This window comes from Xenopus tropicalis, chromosome 3, assembly GCF_000004195.4.
Source record: "Xenopus tropicalis strain Nigerian chromosome 3, UCB_Xtro_10.0, whole genome shotgun sequence".
Classification (NCBI taxonomy): Eukaryota; Metazoa; Chordata; class Amphibia; order Anura; family Pipidae; genus Xenopus; species Xenopus tropicalis.
Window position 1 is genome coordinate 93,591,088 of NC_030679.2, and position 16,931 is coordinate 93,608,018.

Below are 16,931 nucleotides of genomic sequence, written 5' to 3' on the forward strand. Positions count from 1 at the left end.
CTTTCTGCTTTCAGCTCTCTAACCTCTTAGTTAGTCAGTGACTTTAGTGGGGACACATAGGACATAACTGATCAGTTTGTTTGTGAGCACGCAGGTCAGATTCAAATGCAAAGTAACTGAACAGTCATGTCCCATATGCTCCCCCCCCACCTCAAGTCACTGGTTACTAGCTGCTAACAGCTTAGAGAGCTGTAAAGGAGAAAGTAGTGCTTCATTACAGCACAGTTGGGAGGAAGAGGACAGAGAAGAGAGGGGGAGGACAGAGAAGGGAGTAGTAGAGAGGAACAAGCTGTACAGACTTGTGCCGTACCCTAAAGGATTTTTCTGAGAGAAGAAAGTCTGATACTGAAGAACATGTGTACACTAAAGAAGAAAAAAAATCCTGTATTTCTTTTGATAGAGGACTCTTTCTTTGAGTGCTTATAGCTGTGCAGCTTTTCTTTGCGTGCTTATGGCTGTATTTAAATAGACCTTTCTGATAAAGCTTTACCTTTCCTTCTCCTTTAAATGCTGCTTGGCTAGAACTCTGTTAAGTCCCTATTCAAAATATATACAATTTCAGTTGTGACCTTCTTATATTGTCACTCAGTCAAAATATTCTAGAAACAAATTGCAGAAATTGAATACTATTACATGTATAGCTGTTCCCAGTGTCACCCATTACAGATAGCTCAATACTGAAATATATTTTGACCCTTTTTCAGGACCAGTACCAAACAAACTTCACCTTGACCAGTGGTTAGCAAAATTATACTTTTTATTATATAAATTTATCAACAAGATCTTGTAACAACTCATCAGAGAATACACCAGCATATATATCAATAATATACACAAGCCACAGGTATTTTGCCTTGTATTCTAATAAGTTAGGGATTGTAAAATACCAGCTGCATATATCATGAACTAGTGACTGTGAGCAATAATTATACATACTAAAAAGAATATTGAGTGGTAGTTTTAAAACAATCCTTAGAGAGACAGCAATAATATACCCCTTATAATTTGTCTACTTTGAATTGCACTAAATTGGCCTGTTAATTAGTCCATTAATTTTTTTTATGGGGAGAATGTCTTTAACCACGTTAAAATACATGTGAACATGTTGGAAAAAGACTTTCTGTAATTGATTCTGAGATGTGTTAGGATGAATCAGACATTTAAGACTGAATACACTGTATTTTTACAAAACAGCAGCAACACATGAAACATAAAATATTCCTTTTCCATTTGGACTGTATAAGACTCTGACTAACAAGGAAGAATATGTCCAACAATTCTTTAACACGTGGCTCACCTACTTTGGGATAACCAACTTGTCTATAAGGCAGAACAAGCACTTTTCACATTTTTCAAAACAACCATCAAGGTATGCATCCCCAAGGAGTCACCAAGCAGACAGACTACTAACAAATTACCTGAAATAAAAGCCGTGATCTGCGGACCCACAGTCAAACTCATGGAAATATCCTCCTATAGCTGCATACCTATCACACATTAATGAGTAGTTTTTCTGGAAACACATTCTACCATCTATAAGGTCACAATACTTTATGTTTTCAATTACTATTGCTGTATAATCTATTTAGAATTTCATTTCATTACTATCTGTTTGCTTTAAATTTGGAAAAAAACAGAACTGAAAAAATATATTCCAAACATCAGGGCACACTCTAGTAACCTGTGTATAGTATAATTACAGATCCAGAACCAGTTAAAAAGTATTTATAAATCAGTTGGCAGACAAAAACAGGTCAGATGAGTGATCCTTGAGAATTACAAATTCACCTGATCTCTGGATGGAGAAGTATTGTCATAAGTTTCACAACCACCTATCTATATCCTTTTGAGTAACCACCCTATGCATCCATTCGTTTATTCCCAATGTTAGCATGACTCTATATTATATTCATTTATTCCAATTTAGTTCAAGAGAGCAGTCTCTGAGCCATGCAAAACACTCTAAAGGACCAGTCCATGCTTCTCCATCAGTAACTATATATATATATGTATGTATATCTTTATTTATAAAGCGCTACTAATGTACGCAGCGCTGTACAGTAGAATTCATTAATACAGACAGGGGGTTAAAGATAATGGATAAATACAAAGTACAACAATAAATACAAAGTGCAGTTGCAATAAGAGTCAGAAACACAAGATGAAGGAGGTCCCTGCCCCGTAGAGCTTACAATCTATATGGGAGGGGTAACTAACAGACACAAATAGGCAAATATATATACATATATATAAATATATATATATAAGACTGACGTTTTGGCTGGTGTTCCAGCCTTTCTCAAAGTTACAAAACTAGCAGTGTAGCAAACCTTAATACAAAAAGTGGCGGGAAACAAAAACAATGACGTAAGAGTGACGTGTAAACAGACAGAATTCAAATGGGGAAACAAAAAAAAGTAAACCGGTAAATAAATAAATCCGGTAAAGTAAACAATAATCCAAAATAGAGAGGCAATACATGGTATATCCTGTGTATAAACCACATTAAACTGTGTACATTAGGGAAAAGTTATAAACAGAAACATCCATAAGAAATATAACACTTCGTGTATTGCATCATGTATCATGTATATAAAGGGACGCCTAATACATTATTTCCAGTCGTACAAACATTGCAACGTTTCATTAATCAAAAAAGCATAAACAAAAATATAATCAAAAATAAAAATAATGAAGATAATAAAAAGAACACACTACCCATGCCCAGCACGTAGCAATAACCATAAGTGTATCAATGTAGCTAAGACAGCTTGTGTAAAGAAACGATCCGGTAAATAAGATATGATCATACAAATGAATAGAGAAAGGGAAAAGAAATAAATAAATACATATATATATATATATATATATACACAGAGGTAACAAATGTACTAGCACTCACAGGTTTTGTGAAAATCGAAATAATATTTATTGAAGAACTGACATTTGTTCTGTGTTCAGACCTTTTTCAGATTTTTCAAAAGTTTAGCTTTTTTCACAAAACCTGTGAGTGCTGGTACATTTTTTACCTAGCGGTTGTGGAACTACAACTCGGGCACCCAGGTGTTTACACATTTGGTTTGTGCCCTTTTATGTTATATTTTACATATATATGTAAATTTACTGTTAGATTATCCTAGGACCTGTTTACAAATCCAAGACCATATATGGTCTCACCTGAAAAGTACCTGAGGAATTTATCATTTAGAAAGCTTTATAACAATATGAATTCCTTTCTGTCACACAGCATAAATATTACCTGCCCCACACACACACAAATAATGGCAAACATGCACACTACACCTATGAAATTACAACCTTCTGCCTGCCAACATTCTTTTGCTCCACATGACAGGATTCAATACAAATTTTGTAATGGCAACACTAACATGCAGAAAAATTTAGAGCGCAACGGGCACTCATTCCATGCTTACTATAGTATAGTGCAGGTATTGGATCAGTTATTCCTTTTTCTCTGTAATAAGACAGTACCTTGTACTTGATCCCAACTAAGATATAATTAATCCTTATTGGGGGTGAAACAATCCTTGTGGGTTTAATTCATGTTTTAGTGATTTTTTTGTAGACTTAAGGTATGAAAATCCAAATTACAGAAAAAACCCTTATTCGGAATACCCTTGGCCCCCGAGCATTCTGGATAATGGGTCCTATACCTGTACTACAATTCTTTATAAAGGCATATAAACACTTTATATATCTTTGCAGAAGAGCAAGGGAGAAAAGATTTTCCAATTGCTTAGGCTACTTTATCTGACATCTACATAACAAAGTACATGGAGTGTACAGTTATAATGACAAGCAATTAGAATTCTGAGAATATAACTTTTTTTTTTTACAGACATTTAAAACTTTAAAAAAATAATAATTAAGACCAACTGAAAAGTTGCCAGGAAAAGAACTTTCTATAACATACTAACTGTTAATTTAAAGTTGTACTACCCCCCTTAATAATATAAAGTGAAATTGCTAGTTCAGGGATACATTTCAGGGGAGGATGGTATGGTAGGAGCCTGGCTGGTGGTCAGTTATGCAGATTGCCTGCAAGAACAAGAAAAAAGAGATTTTAGAAAGGCAAGGGAGGAGATATTTGAAGTGACCCAACGCAGACGCATCCATCCAGAATCACCATGTTTTTTTCCCACACCAGTTTTTCCCAGAATTTCAGCATCATTGCGATCACAAAGGGACCATGCTCTTGCAGCAACTGAGCTGCACCTACCACAACTGAATCCGAATTCCGCCACAAATAATTTCTGGTGTTTGGCATTCGAGTGACATCCACGGCAGATTCTTTAAGCACAAGTGTGCTGCGGCCAATTCATGCTGGGTGCTGGGCATGACGTGAACCCTGAAGCTACATACATAAGCACTTGGGTTTTATAAAGATTTCAGAGGGAAAAATAACGAATAAAAATAAAAGTGCAGCATTCCCATCAAATGTTGTGTCCCTCCAAAGATGACTGGCAGTTATTCACATTCTTTAGAACAGTATCTTTTCAACTACCTCTCATGGTACTTTATATAATGCTATGCATTGCAGCTGAGTGTTTTTACAATATATCAATACAAATATGGGGAACAAACAGAGTAACATAAATATTTACAGTTGCAAATATTAAAAGACACAAGAAGAAGAAGGTTTTTGTCCTGCAGACTTTGCAATCTAATTTACTATTTCCATTTGTTTGTCTCCCTACACATGTTTAGCATAGAGGGTACATTTATTATTTGTGGTAAAGAACAGACATGGGCAATGCTGGGTAAAAGTGGTTGCTGTGCCATGTCCCTTCATGCACTACTTTCAGGTACCCAAACCCACTCTTCTTCTTATAAAATGTATGCTCTATGCCCTGTATGTTTGACCCTTGCAAAAAATAGTGTGATGCAAATGGGGTATGATATCTGAATCAAATTGTTTTGGCCATGACTACACTACAAGGCCACACACTATGGCTCTTACCTCATTACACTTGGTCCATGTCCCTTGCTTTGCCAATGGCAAGACATATTATATTATATATAATGTAAAAATATTGGTGTCTCCAGAAAAATCAGAGGGTTGACTGCTCTTGGAGCCTCATTACAAATTTGAACAATAAAGTCGTTGAGATGCATGTGCACTATGCCCCTTTCCCCTGTATGTCAGTAATCTCTATTATGAACAAAAGACAATTATTTTAGTGAACACTTTACAGGTTTTTTTTCCATGAAACAGGTGAGAATAATTTCCTTATGACTTCTGTCAGGTAATGGAAAAAAACGTGTTTGCATTGCAAACCAACCATTTTGCGGACATCAATAAATTTCTCTGTACGACGTCATTCTTTACATTCACTCCTTGTATTACACTCTCTAGTGTCCATCAGCTAGACAGACTCTGCTGTATTGAATTGCAGAAGGGAAATTACAGCAAGAAGTATTTACTTCCTTTGATGGGTAGCAGTAAAAAGCAGAATATCCGTCTTGAAAAACAGACTCATCAACACAACACCTATGTTTTATCACATATAATACAATATAAATCACAGGCAAGGGTAACTGACAGACAGTATACATAAATGAATATTGAGTACTAGAAAAATAACACATATTTAAAGTACAATGTAATTCTCTATATGAAACACAACAACAAAAAAGAATCATATTATGTTCAACTATTAACTAACAATTCTATAGCAAACAAGAACAGCATGAAGGTGTCTGCCCAGGTATTTACTCAAATACAACAATATATATTTAAGCCTTGTAATAACATGGCCTATAGAACAGTATTGTGATTTTGCATGTCTGGCTACAAATCTTGAAAGAACACGATAAATTAGCTCTTAGCTCTCAGGAAAATAAGCAGTTTTAAGAAAAACTGTCAGATTATGAAGTATTTAAAGTTATATAATGCCTTTGTAATTATGACCTATATTATAAACCTATGAATAGATTCAACAGAGACAAATGAGGTATGTATAAAAAACACCTGACCATTATTTGTACATAGCAATCCTATGAGTGTATGCATCTGTGGAAGAGCATTAGTTGCCAGGCACTCATATAACTGCTAGCCCAAGCTTCCCTTTAGGTTTTAGAAAAAAAGATAACACTATACAAAGGCCTTTTAAATATACAGAAAGCCTAGAGTTGCCCACTGTTATGTACTTGTAGCAGGCCTGACTAGTAAGGAATCCAGATGCTGAAGGGCTGCTTGGTAATCTGGGGTAAACCTAGAGTAAAAAAGAAATATTAAATAAAATTGTCATTAAAAGATAGAAATTTGCTGTTGGTTGACTTTCTGGAATATATTACTCCATTATAACTCCAAATTTAGGTTAACTCCACTTATGGGAGAACTCCCTCTGAGGGGAAGGTGGAGTTAAAACAAATTTGGAGTTAAACTGGACTAAAATATTCGGTTACAACAGAAATTCACAATCATCTGAACTCCATTTTTTTTGTTATTATTGTTTTTACGCAAAACACCAGTTTAAATTGATCCTTCTGAATTTTACATCAAATTGGTGTAAGTTGTAGAACAGATATGTATGTAAAAATTTGGTATTCCAAATTCACCAAAAATCAATTAAGGCCTTTGTGAATTTGACATTTTTTTGATCTCCAGTAATATCTTCTTACTTCAATTTCAGTTAACTGCACTTTTATACATTCTCCCACAGGTCTGATACACACTAAAGGGTTGCTTAGACACTCCTTTAAAATTGGTTTGGATTAAAGACGCAATGACATTAAGTAACTGCATGTCATTGGGGAGTTAATAATACAGTCCTAGAATTTAAAGGCCTATTTCAATTACCCATGTTGTAATAAGCTGAATACAGTCTAAAAAATGGTAGGAATGGGCATCATCAAATGTGCTGTTGTTTTAAGCAAAAACAAATTCTAAACTCTAATTTGTGTTGCTGTGAAAGAGAAATAACGATTTCTTAAAGGGGTAGATCACATTTAAGTAAACTTTTGTATGTTACAGAATGTCCATTTCCTAGCAACTCTGCAACTTACCTTCATTTATTCTTTATTGCTATTTATAGTTATTAGTTTATAGTGATTACATAAATGTGCAGCCAAATTGCTCTACGAGGCTACAATTTTATTGTTATTGTCACTTTTTATTACTTATTTTCCTATTCAGCGCCTCCCCATTTATATTCCTGCCTCTAATTTAAACAAGCCCTAGCAACCAGATTTCTGCTGAAATACTAAATTGGAGAGGTGCTGAACAAAATTCTATATAGTAAAAGGCTAGAAAGTAAAAAAGGAAGACCAACTGAAAATTGCAAAATGACCACTTTAAAGGAGCAAACCCCAACCTAAAAATGCAGAGTTGCGCAGCTGCGTAACTGGGCACCATCTTCTGTTCAATCATAGAAGCTTCGGGTCTCACCGCTGACATGGACCCTAATTGAGCATGCGCAGTTGGGGGCAATCAGCTTCAACTGTGCATGCTCAAGCAGGGTCCGTGTCGGTGGTGATAAAAGTTTTCCCTGTTTATCTAAAACAACTTCTGACGTACTATCCCGTCCCCTTCATTCTTCAAACTCAAGGTGCCTAGAGTAGCACTAAAAAACCCATTTGGATGCTTTCTGTCACTCAGCTCCCACAGTATGGAACCCTACTCTGGGTGTTTTTAAAAGCAGACTCAAGACATGTCTGTTCACCAAGGCTTTTTGACTACAGTAGGATGCATCTCTTCAATCTGAAGTGTATATTAAGTGCTTTGACTCTCATGGGAGAAAAGCGCTATAAAAATCTTATTATTATCGCTGAAACCACGACTATTTAAATGGCATGAAACCAATACTATTTAGCAAAAGTATGAACTGCAGAATATAATGGATCCACACAACTGGACTGATTATTACAGAATGCTGAAACAAGTGTAGTTTAAATGCATCTGATATATATAAGGTGGCTACTCCACTTGTACAGTTTGAGAAGGGCCACCAAAACCAGTTGTTACAGCAGCCAAAACTGACCCACTCTGTTCTTTGAACATACCTTGATGACAATTCTTGCAACATTGCTGGGAAGGATGGTAAGAAGGGGTTAATATACTTACATATATATAGGCCGCAGTGTAACTAGGATCAGTCGGGAGCAGGATTTGCACCCCCTTTATACACCACTGTATATATGGAATCTTCATACTACCAAATGTTAAAAATGGTCAAATACACAATTTATGTAGAAAACTATATGGGCCAACTGGTCTCAAAATATACATGTTATGTTAGCTTTAAAAATATTTCAGATAGTGCCATTCCTTATCTTTGGCAGCTAAACTATTCCCCCAATCTAATGGCAAGTACTGTCTTTCCATTATTCACATGGGACCCTTTCCCAGTGAAACTTTTAGTCTAACTTGTCTATCATGCTCACGTACACTAGTGTCAATTTCAACAATCAATTGTTCTACTTAAATTCTATATGCGTTTGGACTATGGGAAGAAACCATTCAAACTATGCAGATAGCGGCCTGGCTGGAATCAAAACCACAACCGAAACTTAAGGCAGCAATGCAAACCGCTCAGGTACTGTACTGCCTATTCACTTATATATTTATATATAATGCATACAGAGAAAACTGTCATCCACATACATTATCGAATAGAGGAGGCAAAGATAACTGACCTAATTTAGTTCTGTCTTGTTGATATAACTTGCACCATAACAGTTTAACTATCTGCAAGCAGAGTATATGAAGTGCCGGGCCTTACCTACTGGTTTGCGTAATCAGGTTAATATAAATATGACGCAGTAATAAAACAAGATATCACATTACCACCTGTAACGGGAGGATTGTGATGATGATAATAATGGGTAATGAAAAGAATGGTGCCTCTTTGCTACTTTTTTCTTGCCATGGAACTACACGCCAAAATTTTAAAAAAAAAACAAAACAAAAAAAGAAAGGGAACTTCAGCACCATTTTCAGACTTCAGGCCACATGCAGAATGGTACTTTTTAAGGCTCTTAGCTAAATGGAAATTTGTATTCAGTAAAATAGTAGTGCATAGTACTGTCTACAGTATGTAAAGGGAAGCCATCAAGAAAGGGCAAATTACATAACTTGGAACAATAACAACAAAGGTATCACTGAACTATAATTTTCACAGTATATACTTTATGATACTTGGCATAGCTAAATTCTTATTCCTCTGTAGCTGAAGCTGGCTCAGGGTGGAGGCACGATATGTATTGTGGTTCCAAGTGGGAATGAGTAATGCCACAGAAACTGGTTTTGCCCTGGCATCATCATGAGAATGAGATTTGTCTAGAGATGTAGAGAAGTGCCCTGTGGCAAGTGTGATCTAAGGAACACTTATTCAATATGCAAAGCTGAAGCTGTGCCCATTTGCAGAGTGTCAATTACATGAAGTTAATTTGTTATATTTCTTCAAAATATAGAACAGTAACCCGATATTAAAATTTACTCAGAATTTATATAAGGGAACAAAGGTAAGGCAGAAAAACAAAGAACATCAGACATTTTTCCTGTGCAGCCCTCCCAACTGCTACTGCACTAAAATAACCAGATCACTTGGAAAAATCAGGGATACTGATTGTAAGTTACTCGACTGCTCACATTGGGTTTAAATTTCTTACAACAGGTACAGCACTTCTAGGTGTATTTTCTAAAGTATCCCTGATTCTCACATGATTCTCCTATCTACCCAGTCCTGAACACTTCAGAATCAGTATTTCCTTCTTGTAGCCAAGGATCAGATCGGACTGCTACATAGCAGCAAGATTAACAAATTATCTTTATATACTGACAAAACTTACTCTGTAAACAAAAATATTACTTTTGGCATCTTGATATTTTTTGTTTATGAATGTGGCTACATGATTCTGATGGGTGCCTACTGCAAAGATCACTTAATTTGTGAAAAGAAAAATACACTTGTTAAATGTTTTCTTCTAAAAGGGCTTATAACCAACTCCAAAGAGTATGTAAACCAAGCAAATTCTAATAATACCGGTTATCATATGGGTTGGTATCGTCTGAATGTTGTGTTAATGCTACAGTCCTATATATACGTAAATATAAATATATACACAATAAATTACATAAATGAGTCAAAATAGAGAAGTTAATCCTTTCTTTTGTACTATTTACTCATTAGAACAAATACACAATATAAATATTTACATACAGTTAAAACAAAAGCCTGTTTGACAACATTTCTTGAAAAGAAAAAGAAAGTAACTGTGATAAAGAACACACATTTTATACACATTTTATATATATATCATACAAAAAAGACCAGCAACACTGAGATTTCTGTGCAAATCAAAAAAATATATTTAAATGTGCATATACAGCCTATATATATATATATATATATATATATATACATATATATATATGAGAGTTACAAGTACAGATAGGTGAAAACAACAAAACGCTAACGCCTGCATAAAAATACTGATTTAATTTAATGCACAAACTTGATACACACAGACCTAAAGAATGTTGCAACAGTTTACCAATGGAAGAAAATGTTATTTTTAATTAGAATTTAGGCAATAATTTTACTGTGTGGCAAAATTCTATATTATTCCAAATGGGTACAGTATTAGAAATTGTTAAAATAGATTTTCAGAACAAAATATTTTCTATCTACATGGTATCTAGTGAATACCGGCAAACCACAATTATCACTAGATAATATTCAGCCAGTCCTTTACTAAGAACAGTTTGCCAGAAACACTTAACCAGACAGTTTATGTTTTCAAATAAATAAAAATTGGGAATAAATAAGATCTGACATTTCCTAACACCCTGAGACTCTTTCCCATTTGCAAATATTTCCACAGGCAGAAAAAGTTGAAACCTTCTGTACAGGTATTACATATCTTACAGCAACAGTCTGTATCATATCTGGAAAACATCTCCATGAATCCCCTACTCTTTTCCTGCTTAATAATATGCTCCATTTGTTCAAAAATGAATTTTGGATAAAATATACTTTTCATCTGTAGAATGAGTGCAATAAATAGCACAAATAGCAGAAATCAATGTTCACAAATAATATACAGCTGCCTCACCTTTATACGTAGTTCGTGCAAGCTTAAAACATTTACGTTAACCAGTTTTCTCACCGACGTTCAGCTTACACTGTGTAGCCAGGAACTGTATGAAATATTTTGACTTTTAGGCCTTGTTCACACTGCAGACTTTGATCTAGTCCAACTAGTTGGATTTAAAGTATAACTTTATTATCTATGACAGTCTGTACATTCTTTTTCCAGGGTGTGTGAAGGTCTGATAGGTTTGCAGCTTAAAACTATAGTCTGATCCAATCAGTCAAAGAATATTAGATTTTATTCATCTCTATGGTACTGCAATGAACCTGCTCTAAAAATCACACAGAAATATTTTTCCAATACTGTTTTACAGGTCAAAACTCATAGGACAAAAGTGCTTTCAAATTTACTTTAGTTTATCTATCAGAATATGTCTTTGATGTGAATATAACCTTAAAGGTCACTAATCGTAACAGAAGCATATTTATTTAAGAGTGAAAACTTACTAGGAGGGAAATCCCCATAACTCTACTCACTTGTATAGGATTTTTAGGGGCATTTATATCAAAGGGTAAAAACAGAGTTTGCTCTGTTTTCACCCTTTGATAAATATACCACAGATGTGCAAACAATGTTACCTTACCTTTCTTTTTGTTTCTACTTCTCACAAAATAAATCATCATGTAACTTGTGTTACTTAGGATGAGCAGAGGGGAATCTTTAAATTATGTTCTATAGGTATATAGTTGGAAAAATTAATAGAACAAGTGTTCCAACATTATATTAAGACAAGAATAGAAAAAAAGACACTACAAAGCAGACGAGTGCCCAACGCAAAAGCATTCATGCACAGAGGTAATGGCCAACTACTTCCAGATAGTGAGCTATTGTCCTGCCATAAAAATGATTTTATATGACCTTTCAAACAAGCTTGGGCCTACAAAATATATTGGAGAGCCACATCTTGCCCATGAACCTTTTAACTGGACAGTTAAATAGCAGTAGCGCTTACATCAATTTCGAGTCAGATGTTTCTAAACAAGCAGCAGCTTAGAAAGATACACGCGCCAACTTTGAGGCACATGGTGTACAATGTGTTACCATTCAGAAGTGTTAAAATATTTGTTAAAATAATCATTCAATCTCAAAAGTGACAGGAAATACCAATTCATATGATTACAACATACTGATAAATATATTTTTGAATGAAACTGCTGTGAAGCTGACAGTTTAACATTTTTTTCTGTCATTATCACCCCAGCTTCTACCCACACAGGAAAAAAATACAAAACACAGTAACAAACAAGGTAAAAAAATATATATGTGAGTGTGTGTGCTTGGGGAGCAAGTAACAAAGTCACCTAAATAAGACTCTACTGACATATTTATACTCCTGACCCCGCATTGAGTGACAAATCTCTTTTTAGTTTCCTCACTCCTAACATATAAAACTTTAATTTGCTACACACCAGTATCATAATGTAAGTTTTGTGGTATTTCTGTCTGTAAATATTGACCTTTTTTACTGTATGTTTCATGGCCATAAAATTTTACATACCCTACAGACATGATATCTGAAACCATGTAACCACCATACGGGGTAATACAATGATTACAGTGCCAGAATCTGCATAATTTGTGGCTGTCTGGCTTCTGTGTGACTGGGTGCCTGTCACCACTTTCTAAATCAGCCTTGGGGTCTGAGTGCTGTCTGTAGTTCAGAGCAGATAGAAAGAAATATGATGAAGTATCATTTAAAGGCCTGAAGCATTTACTTCAAAAGAACAAGATATTTTGCATGCCCTTTTCCTCAGGTCACTGCATTTGTGTAAAATGTTTTACGTCATAAAATGGCATAAAGTGTAAAATAATGGCTTATGTACATATATATCTAGATTCCATTATTTTACAGTACCGCAGACCTGGTGTAACCCATTTATTTAAATGGAACAACTACAGACAGTGTAAGTGATATAAATAAAAGCAATGTAACTGTTTTTACAAAGACCTTTTTTTTAAGCTCTCAACACCAGAATTTAAATTTCCGCTACACACTTTTAAAATTTTAGTTTTTCAGATGTCCAGGAAAAATGGTGTAAAATCCATGAAAATGTAAAATCAGGAAAACACATTACTACATTATATATTGGTGGGACCACACAAAACAGTGTGAAATGGGGGAAAACTTAAATAAGTGGACGCAAACTTGAGGTTTCACTGTACATTACACAGTTGTATAATTTTGAATGATTTTACATTTTGTAGAATAGCCTTATTTAAGGCCAATAGGAATACTGAGTATTGTTTTTCAATGGTTTTAGATGGTATTAGGGCTTATTTACAATCCTCTACTCACCAGAAACAAATTAAAAAGCATTTATCTTAGGTGTTCTTTTAGAAATAGTAGTATTTGAATTAAAATTAATATTCCACAATTCTTTTACATTTTAAAATTCATAATAATGAAAAGCAGGGGAATCACTTATCCGATGTGAATCAGAGTTGCAATCACAGGGGCCAGGTGGTAATGGATATAGGGCAACACTATGTAATAGGAAACTTGTAACATAGGCCCTGTGCAGAGATGTTGATTTAGACACGGCCCTGTACAATGAATTTTTAATTAACCACCACAGTGATATGTATAATATTGTTATGTTGTTTTACCTATTTGCAGAAACATCCATGATGTTTTGTGTGTTTAAACATAAATCAGTCAATGTTTATGCTATGGGGCTCATACACTGTATGTACATTAAGCTATGGCTATAGGATATATTAAACAAAAAGCGAGTCTCCCCTGAAAGCTGGGAAATTGCTTCCCCGAACTCTTCCAGCTCAGCATGTTACGAAATGTTAATATTCAGGTGTGCTCATTTTAATAACACTGCCAGCTAAAAAAATAAAATCCACTCTAATGTTCACTTTATGATGGACACTTCAATGCCACAGAAAGACTGAGGAACATTTAAATGGTTACCTACATAGCTTAAAAACAGCGCAAATTGAGTCAAATGTCATTTGCAATATTCCTTTATTGTACCAAATGTTATATATAGAAAACCTCAAATAACCCTAGCAAAATTAACAAAAAGTGTGTAAACATTGCAGTGCCTATGTTTACTGGTCGCCACTTCAGACTTTAAAAGAAAGTGAAAAATGTTGTGGGTGGGTTTAGAAGTTACAGGTTATGGGCCTTTTTAACTGTCCGACATTTACCGATGCCAAACTTGGCATGACCCAGCGCTACAGTAATGCTTTAATTAATAGATATCTAAAACTTTAAAATAATTACAATTGATGAGATTGCTTGCGTTATCTGATGTATTTTAGACTTAGGGAGAAGGTTTTTAGCCAAACAGAAGGCAAAAAATGTAATAAAAACCTCAAGGGTTGAAATTGTGGATTTTTTTTTAACTAGAAACATTTCACTATGGCACAATGTATTATCTGTGCATGAGATAACAGTTTCTATAAAAGTGTGGCCTATAAAAATATCTTTGAATGACGAGTACTAAGTATTTCTGGCAACCAAGGGGTTAGTAACAGCAATTAGATGTGAGCTACAGACAAAAGTGGTTTGCTTAGATGTTATGAAATACATAATTAGCAAGTCTGTTGATGCTAATGGCAAGTCATTTATAAGCACACACATGTACAGGCACAGGGATGAAGCAGAGGTCTCACTACAACACAAGAACAGGCCTGTGGCTCTAACAAAAACTTGTGCCTGGTCTTCCCTCTGCCCAACACTCAGGGGGAACTCTGTTAGAAATATAGAATGTCGCTTTTCTACCACAACCCTTTAATATGTTCACTCAGCAGTTTTGGGAAGAGCTCTGACTCTGGGAGCAATTTACCTTGGCTTAGAAATATTTCTATGAGCACAAGTAATAACATAATTGTGAACTGGGAAGTGGCTTTTCCATTGGTTTCATTTATATCAAGAAAGTCATTCTGAAAGCAGGTGCAGTCACTACTGGATGACAAAGTCGCCCTGAGAGCACACAAAGTTGCATAACTACACTGACACCCAGGCAACAAATATTAACAACCACCACCTCAGTTTTTTTTGGCACTTTTATCCTACTTTATGCTAACACTATCTTCATCCTCACAATTACATTAAAATGAAACACTTAGTTCTGGTGGTTGGTAAATGGGGATCCCATACACATCCCCTTAGATACAGCCAGCCTGCTCCTCCAGCTGTTTGGCAGCAATAATTCCCTGACTCCTCTGACAGGTGAAGCCTTTGGGGAATGTTGGGAGTTGAAGTCCAAGAACAGTTGGAGGTCAGTGGTGAAGTTGGTGGATACATGGAGCCGAAGGCCCGCAAACTGGATAGCCCTGACCTATGGACATGGGAACATGGAGCCCCCCCCCCACCCCCCTAAAAGTCCGGCCACCTACTAACCTGTACCACAATATGGAGCCACCGAGAGACCCCACCAAATGCCCCAACCCACCGAAGGCAAGAATAAGAAAAGCCAATAATCACCACAAACACCCGACACTCACTACTTGTTACAGACAACCTTTCCTCCCTCGGTGCCACAGAACCCCGTACCAACCTCTCTGCTTGGCCTCGGCTACTATACAAATCTCACCTTTCATGGCGGCGATCACATAATACATGGTAGACCGCTGTGCCCCCGGAGCACCCCTACAGTCCAAACTCGCCAGCTGCCAGCTCCGCTCTGCCGCATCCCCCTCCAGAAGCTGCCATATGAGAGTCCATGTGACCTATTCAGGTAACGCCCGCCAAACTGACAGCAGGCACGTCCCACAACCGCCACAGCGACCAATCAATACCCGGAGACTTGGCAAAGCGGACACACCCCCTCCATCTTGGACCACGCCTTACACGTGGCCACCGTGTGACAGGAGCAGGCGAGGCAGTGAGTGAAGGTTGAGGTGGGGAGTTCCAGGGGCGGGAACGCTGACATACACGCTGGGATTCACACATAGTGGAAGACTGGCAGGAGCAGATGTATCGGTTAGAGATATAAGTGAGGAGGCAGTAAAGAAGGGAAGATAAAGGTTGAAGAGAATTAAAGGAGGGGGACAGTGTATGCCAGTTAACCAGGCACTATAGCAGCCGGAATATGGGAGAAACAGGACAACATCAGCTTCGCCGTTGCGATCCCAGCGTTAAACGGGAACATAATATAGAGATATGGTTTTGACCCAGCTGTGCTGTGTAGCAGCCCGTTACACTGCTACGGCTCATGCTGATTTCAAATAGATTTGAAGTTATGGTCAGGGATTTCACAGGGGGATTCCACAACCCAACAATTTATATTGTCTGTACATACATTAACCATAAATGTGACAAACATCTCCTAACTTTCCCTGGCAGTTTAAGTCTGTAAATCCATTGCCCTACAATGTACAACCAGAGTGGCCTTCAGTGCTTGTGTTAACACAGCAGCCCCCTATTCAATATTTCTTTACATTAGGGACCTTTCTCAGTTATATATAACCAGCTAGAGATTGTGTCTGGCATTCTTATTTCATTCAATAAGATCCCCAAAATATTGTGTCACAGGTTAAACAAAACTGTCTAACCAAACACTGCAGACTTCCCCAGTGCTTTTTTGGTAAAACTTGCTTGCCAAAAGGTGCTGACAGGGAAATCATACCAGACATAACATTAGGGCACTTTTTAGCCAACTTCATTCCTAATTTAGGGATTTCAATCACTGATCAGCCAAAGCATATTCTGACAGATCCAGACTGACAAATACACAGCAAAGCACTGAAAATGTGTCATATATTTAGTAACAAATAAAAAGTAAGACACTTAATTTACGAACTCCAGCACAAAACTGTGTGTGCATTGACAGCCACACACACTCCTAGCGACTTGT

At 36.3% G+C, this 16,931-nt stretch overlaps 1 protein-coding gene across 3 annotated transcripts in view; it reads right to left on the bottom strand.

Moving 5' to 3' along the window:
* rora (RAR related orphan receptor A) overlaps positions 1-15,803 on the bottom strand; it is a 55,982-nt gene extending 40,179 nt beyond the window's left edge. The window contains 1 exon segment of one of the 3 annotated variants that reach the window (NM_001079195.1): positions 15,669-15,749. In NM_001079195.1, the coding sequence (NP_001072663.1) occupies positions 15,669-15,696 (28 nt within the window). In that variant the 5' untranslated portion in view covers positions 15,697-15,749. 3 annotated transcript variants of the gene reach the window in all.
* Between the last annotated feature and the right edge of the window lie 1,128 nt (positions 15,804-16,931).